This window comes from Dipodomys spectabilis, unplaced genomic scaffold, assembly GCF_019054845.1.
Source record: "Dipodomys spectabilis isolate Male_0828 unplaced genomic scaffold, ASM1905484v1 ptg000227l, whole genome shotgun sequence".
Lineage (NCBI taxonomy): Eukaryota > Metazoa > Chordata > Mammalia > Rodentia > Heteromyidae > Dipodomys > Dipodomys spectabilis.
Window position 1 is genome coordinate 3,382,859 of NW_024870904.1, and position 15,415 is coordinate 3,398,273.

Sequence of the window (15,415 nt, forward strand, 5' to 3'; positions counted from 1 at the left end):
TTAACTTAAATTTTTGTGAGTGATTGCAAAATGTCTTATTTTTCCGAATGTCTTATCTATCTTGGTCCTATATGAGATAGCAAATGAAAGCCTTCTTCTCATAACAAAGAAATATGTGTTCGGGGCTGGGTAGATGGCTCAGTGGTAGAGCACTTGCCTTGCATGCATGAGACCCTGGGTTCGATTCCTCAGCACCACATAAACAACAACAACAACAAAAAGCCGGAAGTGGCACTGTTGCTCAAGTGGTAGAGGGCTAGCCTTGAGCTGAAGAGCTGAGGGACAGTGCCTAGGCCCAGAGTTCAGGCCCCACAACCAGACCAAAAAAAAAAAAAATGATACCCACTTCAGATGTATATGTGTTCTGGGTTTTGGATATATACTCATGGCATGGATATATACTCATTGCACAAACAAAATATGGAACATCATATTGTATTTCAAAGTAAGGCCAAGAAAATTTGTAATCAGCCTCTAGAACATTGAGAAAATGCAGGCTCATCACATCGTCCACACTGGTGTTTTATCATAGCTCACTTAGCAGAACAACTAAATGGACTAAGAGTGAATCAATCACAAGTTGTTCATCACCAGTAATTAATTAAAGAAAAAAGCAAGCACTGAAGACATTTTGGGGTTCTCCCCCACAAAATGCAGAGACTCTTGTCTTTATCAACCACATTTTTGAAAAAATATATTTTTATTATAAAGATACTGTATAGATTGATTATACAATTATGAGGAAGGTCATGAATACATTTCCAATCAAGCATTGTTACCCGCTCTGAGAAAGATTTTACTACTATGGATGTACTGCAATAAGGACTAATATCTTCCATCAGATCTTCCATTCAAAACTGAACTGGAATAAGTAAGTCATTTGTACTATAAGACATGGATCACACATTCAGAGGGAGACTTAAGGGAGCAATAGAAAACTGGTTGTTCTCATGTTCTTGCCTCCTATCATAACAGTCTTTACCCATCTATTGTTCCCCTAACCATGTTGAAAATGATCTGAATCCAGTCCCAAATGCCCAGAGCACATTTTTCTAAGAGTTTATCAAATTACCCTAACAAACTATTCCTTGTATAAAAGACACAAATTAATAACTTCAATCTCTGAATTACTTGTCAAGACTGATTGTTTCTACATGCTTTGAATAATATTGAAAGACATCATCCACACTCAACACAATGAAAGGATGAGAAATGTCGGCTTAGAAAGCTGAAGAGTGAAGAATGGTTTCCCATCACACCTAGCTTAACTCTGCCATGAAGGATTTCTCTGTATAATTTACAGAGGTTTTCTGACAAAGATTTTCCTAGGTTGGGCTTCTTTCTTGGGTGAATGTTCTAATACTTGCTGAAGGTTGGCTTCTGGTTGAAAGACTTCCTCTCATGTTTATATTTACAGAGATTCTGTCATGTGTCCAGGTCTCTGATACCTGTACAGATGTGACTTCTGGCAAAATGTTTTCGATACTCATAACTTCTGTCCTGTGTATGCTCTCACATATACTGAGGATTCAATTCTGATTGAAAATCATTTGTTCTGTGCACTACTTTCTTTTCTCCTATGTGAGTCAGTTCTCTGATGAACACTGAGCGATTCCTTTCAGATCAAAGGCTTTCCACATTTGTAATATTTTTAAGATTACTCCGCTGTGTGTGTCCTATGAACTTGGATCCATGACTACTTGGTAAAGGACTTTCCACAATTGTTACATTTTTATTTTCTCGCCTGTCTGTTCTCTGATGCAAACTGAGTTAGGACTTTTTCTTGAAAACCTTCCCATTTATTTTTCCTACATACGATTTCTCTCCTCTTTGTGTTTGTGTGTGTGTGTGTGTGTGTGTGTGTGTGTGTGTGTGTGTGTGTGTGTGTGTTGTGATGAACCCTGAGCTGTGTCTTCTAGTTGGAGGACTCAACATCTGTTATACCATAAGGTTTCTATGCCGTGTGGGTTCTGTGTTGCAATTTCAATTTTATTACCGTGAAAGACTTTTCCCATTTGGAACAATCCTAAGTTATTTCATTTGTGTGAATCAACTTATGTGTGTTAAGCTGTGACCTCCAGGTCTTTCCACACTGGTTGCATTCATAAGGTTTCTCTCCTTGTGTTCTGTGATGGATGTGAAGTTGTGCCTTCCAGGTGAAAGAATTTCCATGCCTGCTACATACATAGCATTTCTCTCTGGTGGTTTTTTTCTGATGGACAGAAAGGTGTACGTTCTGGATGAAAGACGTTCCACATAGGTTACATTCACAAAATTTCTCTCCTGTGTGTGCTCTCTGGTGGATAGTAAGGTCTGGCTTCTGGCTGAAATACTTTCCACACATATGACATTCATAAGGTTTTTTTCCTGTGTGTTTTCTGATGGACAGTAAGGTATGACTTCCAGGTGAAACACTTTCCACACATGTTACATTCATAAGGTTTCTCTCTTGTGTGTGTTCTCTGATGGGCAGTGAGCGATGACTTCCAGGTAAAAGACTTTCCACACAAGTTACATTCATGAAGTTTCTCTCCTGTGTGTGTTCTTTGATGGGCAGTAAAGTATCGTTTCTGGGTGAAAGACTTTCCACACAAGTTACATTCATAAGGTTTCTCTCTCCTGTGTGTGTTCTCTGGTGGACAATAAGGTATGCCTTCTGGGTAAAAGACTTTCCACACGTGTTACATTGATAAGGTTTGTCTTCTGTGTGTGTTCTCTGGTGGACATTGAAGTTTGACTTCCAGGTGAAAGACTTTCCACACATGTTACACTCATAAGGTTTATGTCCTATGTGTGTTCTCTGGTGGCCAGTAAGGGCTGCCTTCCAAGAGTAAGACTTTCCACATATGTTACATTCATAAGGTTTCTCTCTTGTGTGTGTTCTCTGGTGGACAGTAAGGTGTATCTTCCAGGTGAAAGACTTTCCACACACGTTACATTCATAAGGTCTCTCTCCTGTGTGTGTTCTCTGGTGGCCAGTAAGGTGTAGCTTTTGGGTGAAAGACTTTCCACAAACGTTACATTCATAAGGTTTCTCTCCTGTGTGTGTCCTCTGGTGGATAGTAAGGTTTGACTTCGTGGTGAAAGACATTTCACACATGTTACATTTGAAAGGTTTATCTCCTGTGTGTCTTCTCTGGTGGATAGTAAGGTTTGACTTCGTGGTGAAAGACATTTCACACATGTTACATTCAAAAGGTTTATCTCCTATGTGTCTTCTCTGGTGGACAGTAAGGTGTGAATTCTGAGTGAAAGACTTTCCACACACGTTACATTCATATGGCTTATCTCCTGTGTGGATTCTCTGGTGGACAGTAAGATATGCCTTACAGGTGAAAATCTTTTCACACATGTTACATTCATAAGGTTTCTCTCCTGTTTGTGTTCTCTGAGGGAGAATAAGGTGTGTCTTCTTGGTGAAAGACCTTTCACATTGTTTATATTCTTCAACTACAGAAGAAACATGAGGACTATATGCAGCACATATCTTACCAGGCTCACTGAAATCACCCATATTCTGACACCCATGGAGCTTTTCTGTCCTCATCCCTAAGGACTTCCCATTATTCTTAATCAGTTCTGACTTCTGTTTTGAGCTCAAATTAAAACTTCTTATAAGTCTCACTTTTTCCTCCCCTGGGTTACTATTCATGATTGCTACTTCAGATAGATATTCATTGTGATTTTCCTGACAGGTGCTAATCACATCCTCCATTTCTGGGACATCTAAAATGAATAATAGAAAATAGACAAAAACATAAATGAGATCCATAAATTCCTTAATGTAAAGATATTTCCTCACATTCTGTTACTAGATTTTCAAATATCAAAGCATTGTTTTATGCAGAATATATACTTTTCTACACAATGTAGTAATTAAGAAAGTAGTACTGATATTTTACAATAGAAAACAATGTTTTTGGTTTTTCAGATTTTTCTATTTTTCTCCAGGAAATATGTACTTACATTATTCATCTACATCCTCTTAATGCTTCAATTCTGAATCTCCCTCTATGCCCAGCACCACTGATAAGAAATTGTCCTGATCACAGGATAGCAGCCCTAGCATACTCCTCTTTTCCTCCTACCTGCATCATACAGGTTTAAAGGAAAATGAGATCACCTTTTCTACATTTCTCATTGTGTTTTTCTCTTTCAGAATGACTTCTCTACAGACAAAGAGAATTGCTAACATTAACTACACTGGTACACCAAATTCAGTTTGTCTCCACGTGAATTCTGGATTGACAATTCCTTGAGACAAAGGATCACCTAGTTCTCTGCCACACATGACTCAGGGGCACTAGGAATACTATTTCTCTGTACAGCTCAAGATAAACAGACCAACTGGGCTCTGGACCCATCATTACCATTCAAGATGCTTTAACCCACCTGTGAAATTCTCTTCTGAGCCTTCTCTTATCCATGGTTCTGCACTTGCTCCAGCTTGACAATCAATTTAGGTTTAGGAACACAGAGCCCTGTGATTAAGAAATAGTGGAGAACTATTGCTCTTGCTGGGTCATCATTAATGTAAGGTCGCAGACATCCTGTTCCCAAGGTTGCTACTAAATCTTATTTCTCAATTGTTATTTCTTTTTGGGGGTGGGGGGGACGGTTGTACGGCCTGTACTCTGGGCCTGGGTACTGTCCCTCAGATCTTCAGCTCAAGGCTAGCACTCTAACACTTGAGCCACACCGTCACTTCCTGTTTTTTTTTTTCTGCTTATGTGCTGCTGAGAAATTGAACATAGGGCCTCAAGCATGCAAGGCAAGCACTCTACCACGGAGCCACCTTCCCAGCCCATGGTTTCTCAATTCTTAACAGCTCAATTGTGGAGTTTCCCCAGCTTTGGGTTTATTGTGCCAATTGTGTGGCTTGAACTCAGCTCTTTTTCTCAAAGCTAGCATTCTACTAGTTTGAATGTTAGCTACATTTCTAGTATTTGAATGGTTAATTGAAGATAAGAGTCTCATGGTCATTTTTCTACAGTTGCTGGCTTCAAACCAAAATCTTCAGATTTCAGCCTCCAGAGTATCTAGAATTCGAAGTTGAAGCACTAAACCCTATATCGGGTTTGGCTTACAAACACAAACTTTCAACTACTGATTTCCACATCATAATCAGTAGTATATAGACTGTAGATCCACCTATAATAATCATTCCAAGTCTGGGAAGTCAGTCTTGTATTAGTGGAACATAGTTGACTTTTGTCCAACTACTGATTTGCTTTCTTAAAGAGTGAGAATAAAATTAGCTCTTGAGTTACATATAATCAAGTTGAAGTTTCCCTTAGAAAGAAATGATACTTCCCATGGACTGGAATCTTATCCCTAAATAACATAAACAGTCTAATGTCTAGTAAAATAAAAAGCACTTGATCTTCTATGTAAAAATAACCTTTGCTCACCCAAGGACATGAGGTTGCTATAGGTCTCCAGCATCACATCTCTATGAAGGGTCCTCTGACCAGGATCCAGATCCTGCCCCTCCTTCCAGGTGAAGTCCACAGCCACATCATCAAATGATATCAAATTCTGTAATGGCACATATCCATCAAGAAATCAGACCTGGGTTATGAGAACTCCAATCTGGTATTTCATTATGCTGCAGGTATGCTTTTTTTTTTGGGGGGGGGGGGGGGTGTCCGGTCATGGGGCCTGAACTCTGGGCCTGGGCACTGTCCCTTAGCTCTTCAGCTCAAGGCTAGCACTCTACCACTTGAGCCACAGCACCACTTCAGGCTTTTTTCTTTTTGCTTATGTGGTGCTGAGGAATCGAACCCAGGGCCTCATGCATGCAAGGCTAGCGATCTACCACTAAGCCACCTTCCCAACCCCTACAGGTATGCTTTTGTCTTACATAAAATGTTCACAGCTTGCTGTGTTATCTATTCACTGAGAGAATTAAATAGCAAATTAGAAATAATTGACAATATATAAACCTGGTCATTAAAATACACAGATTTGTAGGGCACTGGTGGCTTATGTGTTCAATCCAACCTACTCAGGAGGCTGAGGTCTGAGGATCATGGTTCAAGGCCAGTCCAGGCAGGAAAGTCCATGAGACACTTATCTCCAATAAACTACCAGAAAACTGAAAGTTGCACTGTAACTCAAGTGGTAGAGCACTCACCTTGACCTGAAGAGCTGATTGACAACAGCCAGGCCCAGAATTGAAGCCCAAGACCAATAAAAATTACGGTTTCCCAAATGCATGCAAACACATTTCTGCTGCTACCAACAGAGACAAGGTAAAAATTCTACGGACGGCTGGTAAGGTGGCTCAGTGGTAGAGCACTTGCCTTGCATGCATGAGGCCCTGGGTTCTACTCCTCAGTACCACATAAGCAAAAAGAAAAGAGCCAGAAGTGGCACTATGGCACAGGTGGTAGATCAATAGCCTTGAGCTGAAGAGCTGAGGGACAGCGCCCAGGCCCAGAGTTCAGCCCCAGGACCAGACCCCCCAAAAAGAAAAATTCTAAGGAGACAATAATCTGGCATGACAACAATAAGTCTAAAGAGGTATGTTAAAAATTATATTATCATTTTTTGATAAAATTTTAGTACATATCAGGGTAACCATGAATTAAACAAATATTTTTCCTGCATTTACATATACTGCATCATCATAAATCCTATTTAGATCTACTATTAACAAGTACTATAATAAGGAAGCAGCACACATTCAGGATATCACATGGAATACAGAACATAGAACATGACCAGATCTATGAAAACAGTGTCCACATGAATGTTAAAAAACAGTAGCAGTACTTCAGAAAGAAGCTAATGATTTTTTGGGCCCTTATAGGATTTGATTTAGTTCCCACATAAAACTATCCTAGGTTGGGCTGGGAAGGTGGCTCAGTGGTAGAGCGCTTGCCTTGCATGCATGAGGCCCTGGGTTCGATTCCTCAGCACCACATAAGCAAAGAGAAAAAGCCGGAAGTGGCGCTGTGGCTCAAGTGGTAGAGTACTAGCCTTGAGCTGAAGAGCTGAGGGCCAGTGCCCAGGCCCAGAGTTCAGACCCCACGACTGGACCCCCCCCCAAAAAAAAGAAAAAAAAATATCCTAGGTTAACCATGTTTGGTTTAAATACTAAATATTGAAATGTGGTCATAGATACCCTGGTATTTCCTTCCTACATAAAAAAGAACTGCTACCATGGAATTTTGTAAAGTTTCCCTACATTCTACAATACAAAATATAGGTAGGAGGGGAATAAAATGTTCCTTGACACGATTTTCATTTTAATAGGCCTTCATGGAAGGTGGAGGCAAATTTATGCAGGCTCAAGGAACACTCAAGATGACAAAAATGATAAATATGACCAAATGCTCAAATGTGGCACATATTCCTGAGTCATTTCAACAGTAGATCGCTAAGGATATATTTCCACTTGTGTTAGTTAATAGTGAAATTCCTCAGAGATCAAAATCAATTCCTGAGCAAACATCTGTGAGATTTTGCAACAAGTGATATTTCTAATAGAGAAAACCTCAGCACTGCATTGTTTTTTTTTGTTTTTTTTTTATCAAAAGTAGTTCAAATCTTATACTGGCAGTGAATTAAAATATTCAAAAGTAGTGGGAAGGAAAAACAAAACTGAATACCACATCAAATGAAGTTACCAAAGATAACAGAAGCAGGAGAAATCAGGTTTTCTTGTAGTGTATCAATTGGGGGAAGGAAGTACTTTTCTGTATGGAACTCTGAAGTTGAGCTGCAGGGGGTAAAGGATTAAGAGGTTGGAATTCCAGCCTGACTGCACTGAGAGCACTGAGAGCTGGATGCAGAAGGCTTAAAAGAGAATTCTGGAGAGGGTTTAGAAACTGGAGTGCAGGCTTTTTCCTTAGTTTTAGAAAGATAGCAGCTGAAACTGAGGTGCTGTTTAACTTGAGGGCTAGGAAAGGTGAACTTAATGTTTGCATTTTCTCTGGGCGCCAGTCTTCTGTCTCAGGAGAATAAGGAAATATGTTTCCCCCACAACCTGTTGTGGCTCTGATTGTACTATTAATATAGATTGTTCATTTTTACATGTTATCAATAGTAATCTTCCCTGTGTGCACTCAAGGAACTATGCTAGCTTGCTGATACCCAGGAACCAAGTGCCAGAGAGCCTTCAAAACCCTAATTTCCCCTAAGTCTATCTGTTTATGTTTTTGTGTTTCTCTAATTGTCTTTGGTTATGGAATCCTGTAGAACTCTCTAGGAAACAATTTTCCTATATAATGAGTAAGAAAAATGTTAATCATAAGAGCCACGTCAGCAAAGTAAAACTGATCACTAAGAAAAACTAGCTCCCAGATAGACCATTTGAAGAAAAGAAACAACTGAGACACATATGGAGGAAAGATGGAATGAAAAAAGTAAAAAAAAAAAAAAAAAAGATTAAAAGATAGATACAAAGAGTGAGGAACAGAAAAATAACCAACACTAGTGAGTAGAAAATCAAGAATGGAGGGAGAATATAGAGGAAAGCAATCTTGTAAGGATACTTTAGAAAACAAACAGGGTTTTGTAGAAAGACCATAAAGTTTAGCAACAAATATAGTTTCAAGTAAGACCAAGACCATGAAGTGGCCCAAGAAGTATATATGGAGATTAATTTAAGTACATGTAGGTTAATCATTTCTTAAGAACACATGAAGTTGAGCTGGGAAGGTGGCTCAGTGGTAGAGTGCTTGCCTTGCATGCCTGAGGCCCTGGGTTTGATTCCTCAGCACCACATAAGCAAAAAGAAAAAAGCCGGAAGTGGCGCTGTGGCTCAAGTGGTAGAGCGCTAGTCTTGAGCTGAAGAGCTGAGGGACAGCACCCAGGCCCAGAGTTCAGGCCCCACGACCGGACCCAAAAAAAAAAAAAGAACACATGAAGTTGTGTGTGACCAGACTATTTCAGCAATTCCAGGAAAATATCATTGAGATAGTTTAATGTTACTCATGAGGATGTGATCTGCTAGCAATCTATCCTTCACCTTTCATGAGATATAACCTCCTTGGTGTCATTACATCACATAATAAGTGTGAATCAATTTTATGACAACACAAAACATAGACGTTCTGAAGCAAATCTGCATTCAACTTAGAAAGAATATAACCATTTAATCTGCTAAATCTACAAGCAATCTTTATCTGCTAAATCTACAAGCCATCTTTATCTGATTTAAGAATATGTTCTTGAGGCTGAATCTGTGTGGCTGGTATTCTTTTTAATTCTTGTTTGTTTGTTTTGTTTTTTTTGGGGGGGGTCCAGTCGTGGGGCCTGAACTCTGGGCCTGGGCGCTGTCCCTCAGCTCTTCAGCTCAACGCCTGCGCTCCACCACTTTAGCCACAACTTCTGGCTTTTTTCTTTTTGCTTATGTGGTGCTGAGGAATCCAACCTAGGTTCTCAAGCATGCAAGGCAAGTGCTCTACCACTGAGCTACCTTCCCAGACCATTGTTTTTAATTCTTGAACATCTTAGGTTCATATAATGGTGGAAAACAAATGAGAAATAAAAATAACAAATAAAAAACTCACCAGAGATCCTTTCATTCTTTCTTGCTGCTGACAATGAACAGAAGATTCTGGAAGCATGGCTGAGATATAAGGCAAATGACATATTCAGAAAAGAATCTGTGAGTATTTTGCCCCAGAATTTCCTCTTGCAAGCATGATACATGGTTTGGAAAAGCATAAAGCTTTCTTAAAGAGAAGAATCTTTAATGTCTCAAGAAGAGCATTAATGTCTCCTATAAACACAAATCCAGCCCATTTCCTGGTACATAGATATCATTAAAGCAACTAATTTCTATGTTTATGTACATACTAAATTTGTAAAAATGAAAGTTTCCGGGGCTGGGAAGGTGGCTCAGTGGTAGAGTGCTTGCCTTGCATGCATGAGGCCCTGGGTTCGATTCCTCAGCACCACATAAGCAAAAAGAAAAGAAGCCGGAAATGGCACTGTGACTCAAGTGATAGAGCGCTAGCCTTGAGCAGAAGAGCTGAGGGACAGCGCCCAGGCCCAGAGTTCAGGCCCCACGAATGGACCCCCAAAAAAATGAAAGTTTCCCCCCCAAAAAAATGAATAATTGAAAGCAAAAACATATCACATTTCCACTAAAAGTAGTTATTACTGAATGTACTTCAGGATGTATGAACTGCTTTCTTTTAATGCAAAGGTATCCTAGGTATCCATTGGAATTTATGTTCTACCTCATTGATGTACATATTTAAAGTCCATGGAATGCATGTCTGATGTAACTCAGTAGTTTTTATCAAATGTTATAGAGGAAAATATATACAGAATATATTTCTGGTGTGATATTATTTCAATAATGATTGTCAAATGGCAAATTTCACTGTACCCATTGCACACCTATGCAATGACTTGTAATTGGACATTTAGCATGCTTTGGCCACAGAACATGAGTAAAGATGATGTAAACCCTGGTTTGAGAAGTTCCTAATGGTCACTTTCCTAAACAGTCATGGGAAGAACCTTGGCCATCCTACTGGAGATACAGGGCTAAAAAAAATGTACAACATAAAATACACAATATAGGAGTGACACACCTGATGATAGGCAACATCTACAAAGCATACAACCTTGAGAAGACATATTACCTCAAGGTTTCTTCTGTGATTTTTCTTGTAAGACCAAAGATCCCTGACCAACACTTTCTGAACTACCAGGCACAACCAACTGATTAGAGCTAGCATTAGCAAATCCACAGATGGCACCTTTAAGATAAGTTTCAATGATTACATACTAAAAGTCTTAGTGGAAACAGGCTGCATACATTAGCGAGAAGATTAGGGATTAGTACATAAATAAATACTTTCAGTCAAAATAATTGCCCAACCATCACAAATCACTGCCTCAGGTACCCTGTGATAACTACGCTCTGGTTTATTCCTTAATTCAGCACATCACAACTCCCAGAAATTAGTTTAAACGTTGCAACAGCAAAAAGTGATTGAGAGTGGTGTAGGAAAGAGTACCACGTGAATCTGGTGCTCAGAGAAGTGGCAACAATTTTTGCATAAGGCAAAGGAAGCTAGCAACATCTTCCCCTTCCTGTGCTTTTCTGCTTCTGCTCTATAGGGCTTCCCAGAATTGACCAGGTCTGTTCATTTAGGATGGAGATTCCTATTCATAGGGTGCTCTGCTTCAAACATTGCTAGGCTTCATTCCTAAAAATAGAGGCCCAGTACTCACTACTCCAATATCCCATGTACAACTGTCTCTAGAAACAGGATCGTGGGGGCTGGGAAGATGGCTCAGTGGTAGAGCACTTGCCTTGCATGCTCGAGGCCCTGGATTCGATTCCTCAGCACCACATAAGAAAAAAGGCGGAAGTGGCACTGTGGCTCAAGTAGTAGAGTGCTAGCCTTGAGCTGAAGAGCTGAGGGACAAGCGCTCAGGCCCAGAGTTCAGGCCCCACGACCGGACCCAAAAAAAAAGAAACAGGATCGTGTACAAACACTTGGGAACTCAAGCCAGGAAAATAAAAACTCAGGCCAAATGGATTAAAACATCTCTAAGAGAAACAACACAGAAGCCCCAAATACAACTGCAGTGTAAGAGGACTCAGGCAGGCACACACCTCACAATTTCACTAGAATTCTTCCTGTACTCCTCTTACATCTGGGCAAAGCAAATAAAGTCATGTGGGTTAATAGAAGAATCCCTTGGTCTTGGAATACAAATGCACAGCTCTTGGGTTCTCCTTGTCTGGAGATTAATCCAGCTTGCTCTCAGACATTTGGGAATCAGGTTCTTGCATCTGAAGGGCCAGAGGCTAATGGCAGCACAAACTCCTGAACCTCAAGCAAATTACCAACCCCAGACTGGAGAAAAGCATGGAGAGGGAAGTAGGAGCTTTGGCTCAAGTATAAAGCTCTCCCTCTGAGCTGAGGAGCTCAGGAATGCTGCTTGCAGGCCCAAAGTTTAAGCCCCACCAACGACCAAAAAAACAGGAACAGAAAAAGAAAAAGAAACCCTTGGAGGGAACACTCCAGCAGCAATCGCACAGTTCCTACCTGACATCAGTTCCAAAGCCTGAGATTCCTTCAAGTTACAGCTCTCAAGCTCCACTGCACAGAGCTGGGCGCCGGCCTCCTGGCTCCCACCTATGGAAGTCCACACTTTACTTCAGGGCACTTCCAGCAGCAAAGCAAAGGAAAGAATCCGGAAGAGGCAGACTTAAAATGCCCATGGTGGGCAGGGAGACTCATGGGTAAAACGATCTTCTGCCCCGCACCCACACTCCAAAAAACAAAAACAGCCCATGACTTTCAAAGAAAATGTCCTCCATGGAGACTACAATTCCCACAATGCTCGGTGCCACCCTGCTACATACCTGGGAACAAGTTTGCTTGTGTGCATTGGTACTTTTCTCTCTCTGCTATGGGAACTAAGCTAAGTTTCTTCTTGAAAACCACTGTTTTTCTCCCGAAATACTTTAAGACCAATCAGAACATGGAAATATATGTGGAGAATTGGATACATTGGCTTTTTGGGTCTTAGTTCTAATAATGAAATTGAGGTTATGAGACTGCCTTGCTTATACCTTTCTTTTTGCTCAATGCCTGCCTTCTGCTGAATGTAAATTATATCTCAGTTTGGCCTTAATTTGTTTAATACATCCCCTCTCACTTTACAAAGGTACTCACAGACACTAAACTTATACCTGTGTCATTTCCCATTGCTGCAATATATACACTGGCATAAAATAGGAAGATTGTTAGGTATATATGCAGCAAAATCCTTGTGTTGATTTGGATTTCGCAAAATCTAACAATTTTCCAAGAACTCCCTAATTCTATCTATTCAATCAAAAGGAGTTTTTGGTTGTCTCTGAATTTTGCTTTTCATTGAAGAGTTTTTTTGTTTTTTTTTCCCTTTTGCTGTTGGTCCTGTGGCTTGAACTCACAGCTTGGGTACTGTCTGTGAGCTTTTGCTATGCTCTACTTGCATTTCCTTTAATAATTTCTTTTTTTTTGCAGGCCGTGGGGCTTGAACTCTGGGCCTGGGCACTATCCTCAGCTCTTCAGCTCAAGGCGAGCGCTCTACCACTTGAGCTACAGTGCCACTTCCGGTTTTCTGGTGGTTTATTGGAGATAGGAGTCTCAAGGTCTCTCCTGCCCGGGCTGGCTTTGAACCGTGATCCTCAGATCTCAGCCTCCTGAGTAGCTAGGATTACAGGCATGAGCCACCAGCGCCCCCTCCTTTAATAATTTCTTAAGGTAACTAGTGAAATGATTCCTCATAGGATTCTTAAGAACATAGCAAATCACCTCCATTTCCCTACAAAGAGAGTAGTTTGGGGGTTGGGTGGGTCAGGATGAATGCAGGTGGGATAAAAGAGTGAAGTTTAGGATAGATCAATGTTGATGTGAAGCTTAATCACTTGCAAACCAGTCTGCTTTTGTCTTTCATTTTGCATGTGAAAAACTCTTTAGAATTCTTACCTCTTCACGGATCCTAAAAGTTCCTTTCAGTAGCTTTAGGCTACATATCTAGGGAACCTCTAAACTGTGGAATAAATCTTTTGTCTCCTGCCACAATCCCAGCAAAGCACAAGCAAAGCTCTGAGAGCCAATGGGATGATAATTAAGGAGACAGAGAGATGGCTGATGGCACAATTCTGATATATTTCTCAAATGCTTGTGTAATATTGGTCTAGACCCACTGTGCCCAAAAGTGCAAACAGCACACATCTTTCCTCATTCTATTTCAATCCATCTTTTCCACCAAAGCCTCCCTTCACTTAAGCCCCAGGCCAAAAAGCTAGAACACACACTTCCTCAAACCATAAAAAAGGTCAAGGACTTGCAGTCCTGAGGCTGGGAGTCAATGGCCCTGAAGCCTTTGCTCACATTTTGCCTACTTCTGGCAGGCACCCCAGGGTCTGCAACAGTCTCCCTCTCTCTTATTCAAGATACTATACTAGTCTTAAAGGCTTATGGTGATATTTGGTGATCCTTTAATTACAACATAATTGGGAAGGATTCGATTGGAAACTTTCATGCCTAATTTTTGTTCTCCAGTGTATGGGCTTTCTATGTCTCTATAATGGAACTGAAAATGGGAAACAAAGGGCATATTTGGATGTATATACATCAACTTAAAGCACTTCTAACAATATAAAGAAAAACTAATTTAGTTCTGTAAAAGTAAATTCCTGAGAGGCAAGGAGAAAAGGATCAGGAAAAACTGGGGTGATTCCAAGACTACTTGTGAAGTGTAGTTTTCATTGTTGAGGCTTACATTTATGATGCAAGTATTTATTCTTTATCCTTTTTTTTTGGGGGGGGGGGTTGGTTACGGCAATTGTACTCTGAGCCTGGGAACCATCTCTGAGCTCTTCAGCTCAAGGCAAGTAAGTACTCTACCAGGTGAGCCACAGCACCACTTCTGGATTTCTGGTGGTCACTGGGGTGTCACACATGTTGCTGCCCAGGCTGACTCTGAACCGGGATCCTCAGGTTTCAGCCTTTTGAATAGCTAGGATTACAGACATGAGGCACCAGCTCCCAGCTTGCATTTCTTTTGTTTTATGTCCCAACTCTAAGGCTTGAACTCAGTGCCTGGACACTGTCCCTGAACTTATTTTGCTCAAGACTAGCACCCTACTACTTGAGCCACAATTCCACATTCTGCATTTTCTGTGTATGTGGTACTGAGGACTTCAACCCAGGGCTTCATGCATGTTAGGTAAGCACTGTACCACTGCTGGGGCTACCCAAAATACCAGCAGTGCCCCGGAAGGGCAAGGGGGTTATACTTGAAGAGACAGAGAAGGCCAATGGTAAATCTCTCCTTATTCCAGCAACAACCTTAGCTATAGACACTTTCTATATCTGTCCAATGGTTGCATCACATTGTTCTAGGACTCAATGTGGGAGCATGTGCAGACCCTATGCATCCTTCCGCATTCTAGTTCAATCTTTGTCCACCAAACAACTATAGGTAAGCCCCAGGCCCAGAAGCTAAAAGGAACACTCCCTCCTAGGAAAAGGGCAAGTACTTATAGCCCTGAAGGTTGGAGTCAGTGGTTGTGGGGCTTTTGCTCACACCTTGCCAGTTCCTGGTACCTCTGGGTCTGCAGCATCTCCCCCTTTTTTATTTTGTAAATTGAGCAAGTGTCTATCAGCCTGAACCTGGAAAAAGCAGCAGATCTTACATCTCAGGAAGAAAGGAAGAAAAAGGAATACCAAAACAAGAAACAGGAAAATGCCTAAGAAATGGTAAAAGGGGTGCTATTTCCCAGGTTGAATCCCTGCAGGTAATGGAGAACTGATGCAGTTAAGTCTGCATGATGGAGTGACCAATATCAGATATCTGACCCTGAAGCTACATAATGTCTAAGCTTAAATGATCAGAGGACTAGATTCTTCAAATATGTTACTGGATATTGGCCCAAATC

At 40.8% G+C, this 15,415-nt stretch overlaps 1 protein-coding gene across 1 annotated transcript in view; it reads right to left on the reverse strand.

Annotated features, from left to right (window-relative positions):
- The window catches only part of LOC122123324 (zinc finger protein 2-like), a 48,952-nt gene that overhangs the window by 15,317 nt on the left and 18,220 nt on the right, over positions 1 to 15,415 (reverse strand). Inside the window, exons 2-3 of the mRNA XM_042697677.1 lie at positions 3,032 to 3,425; positions 2,654 to 2,695 (exon numbers count right to left, since the gene is read on the reverse strand). Coding sequence (XP_042553611.1) covers positions 2,654 to 2,695; positions 3,032 to 3,425 — 436 coding nt within the window. The remainder of the gene's footprint in view (positions 1 to 2,653; positions 2,696 to 3,031; positions 3,426 to 15,415) is intronic.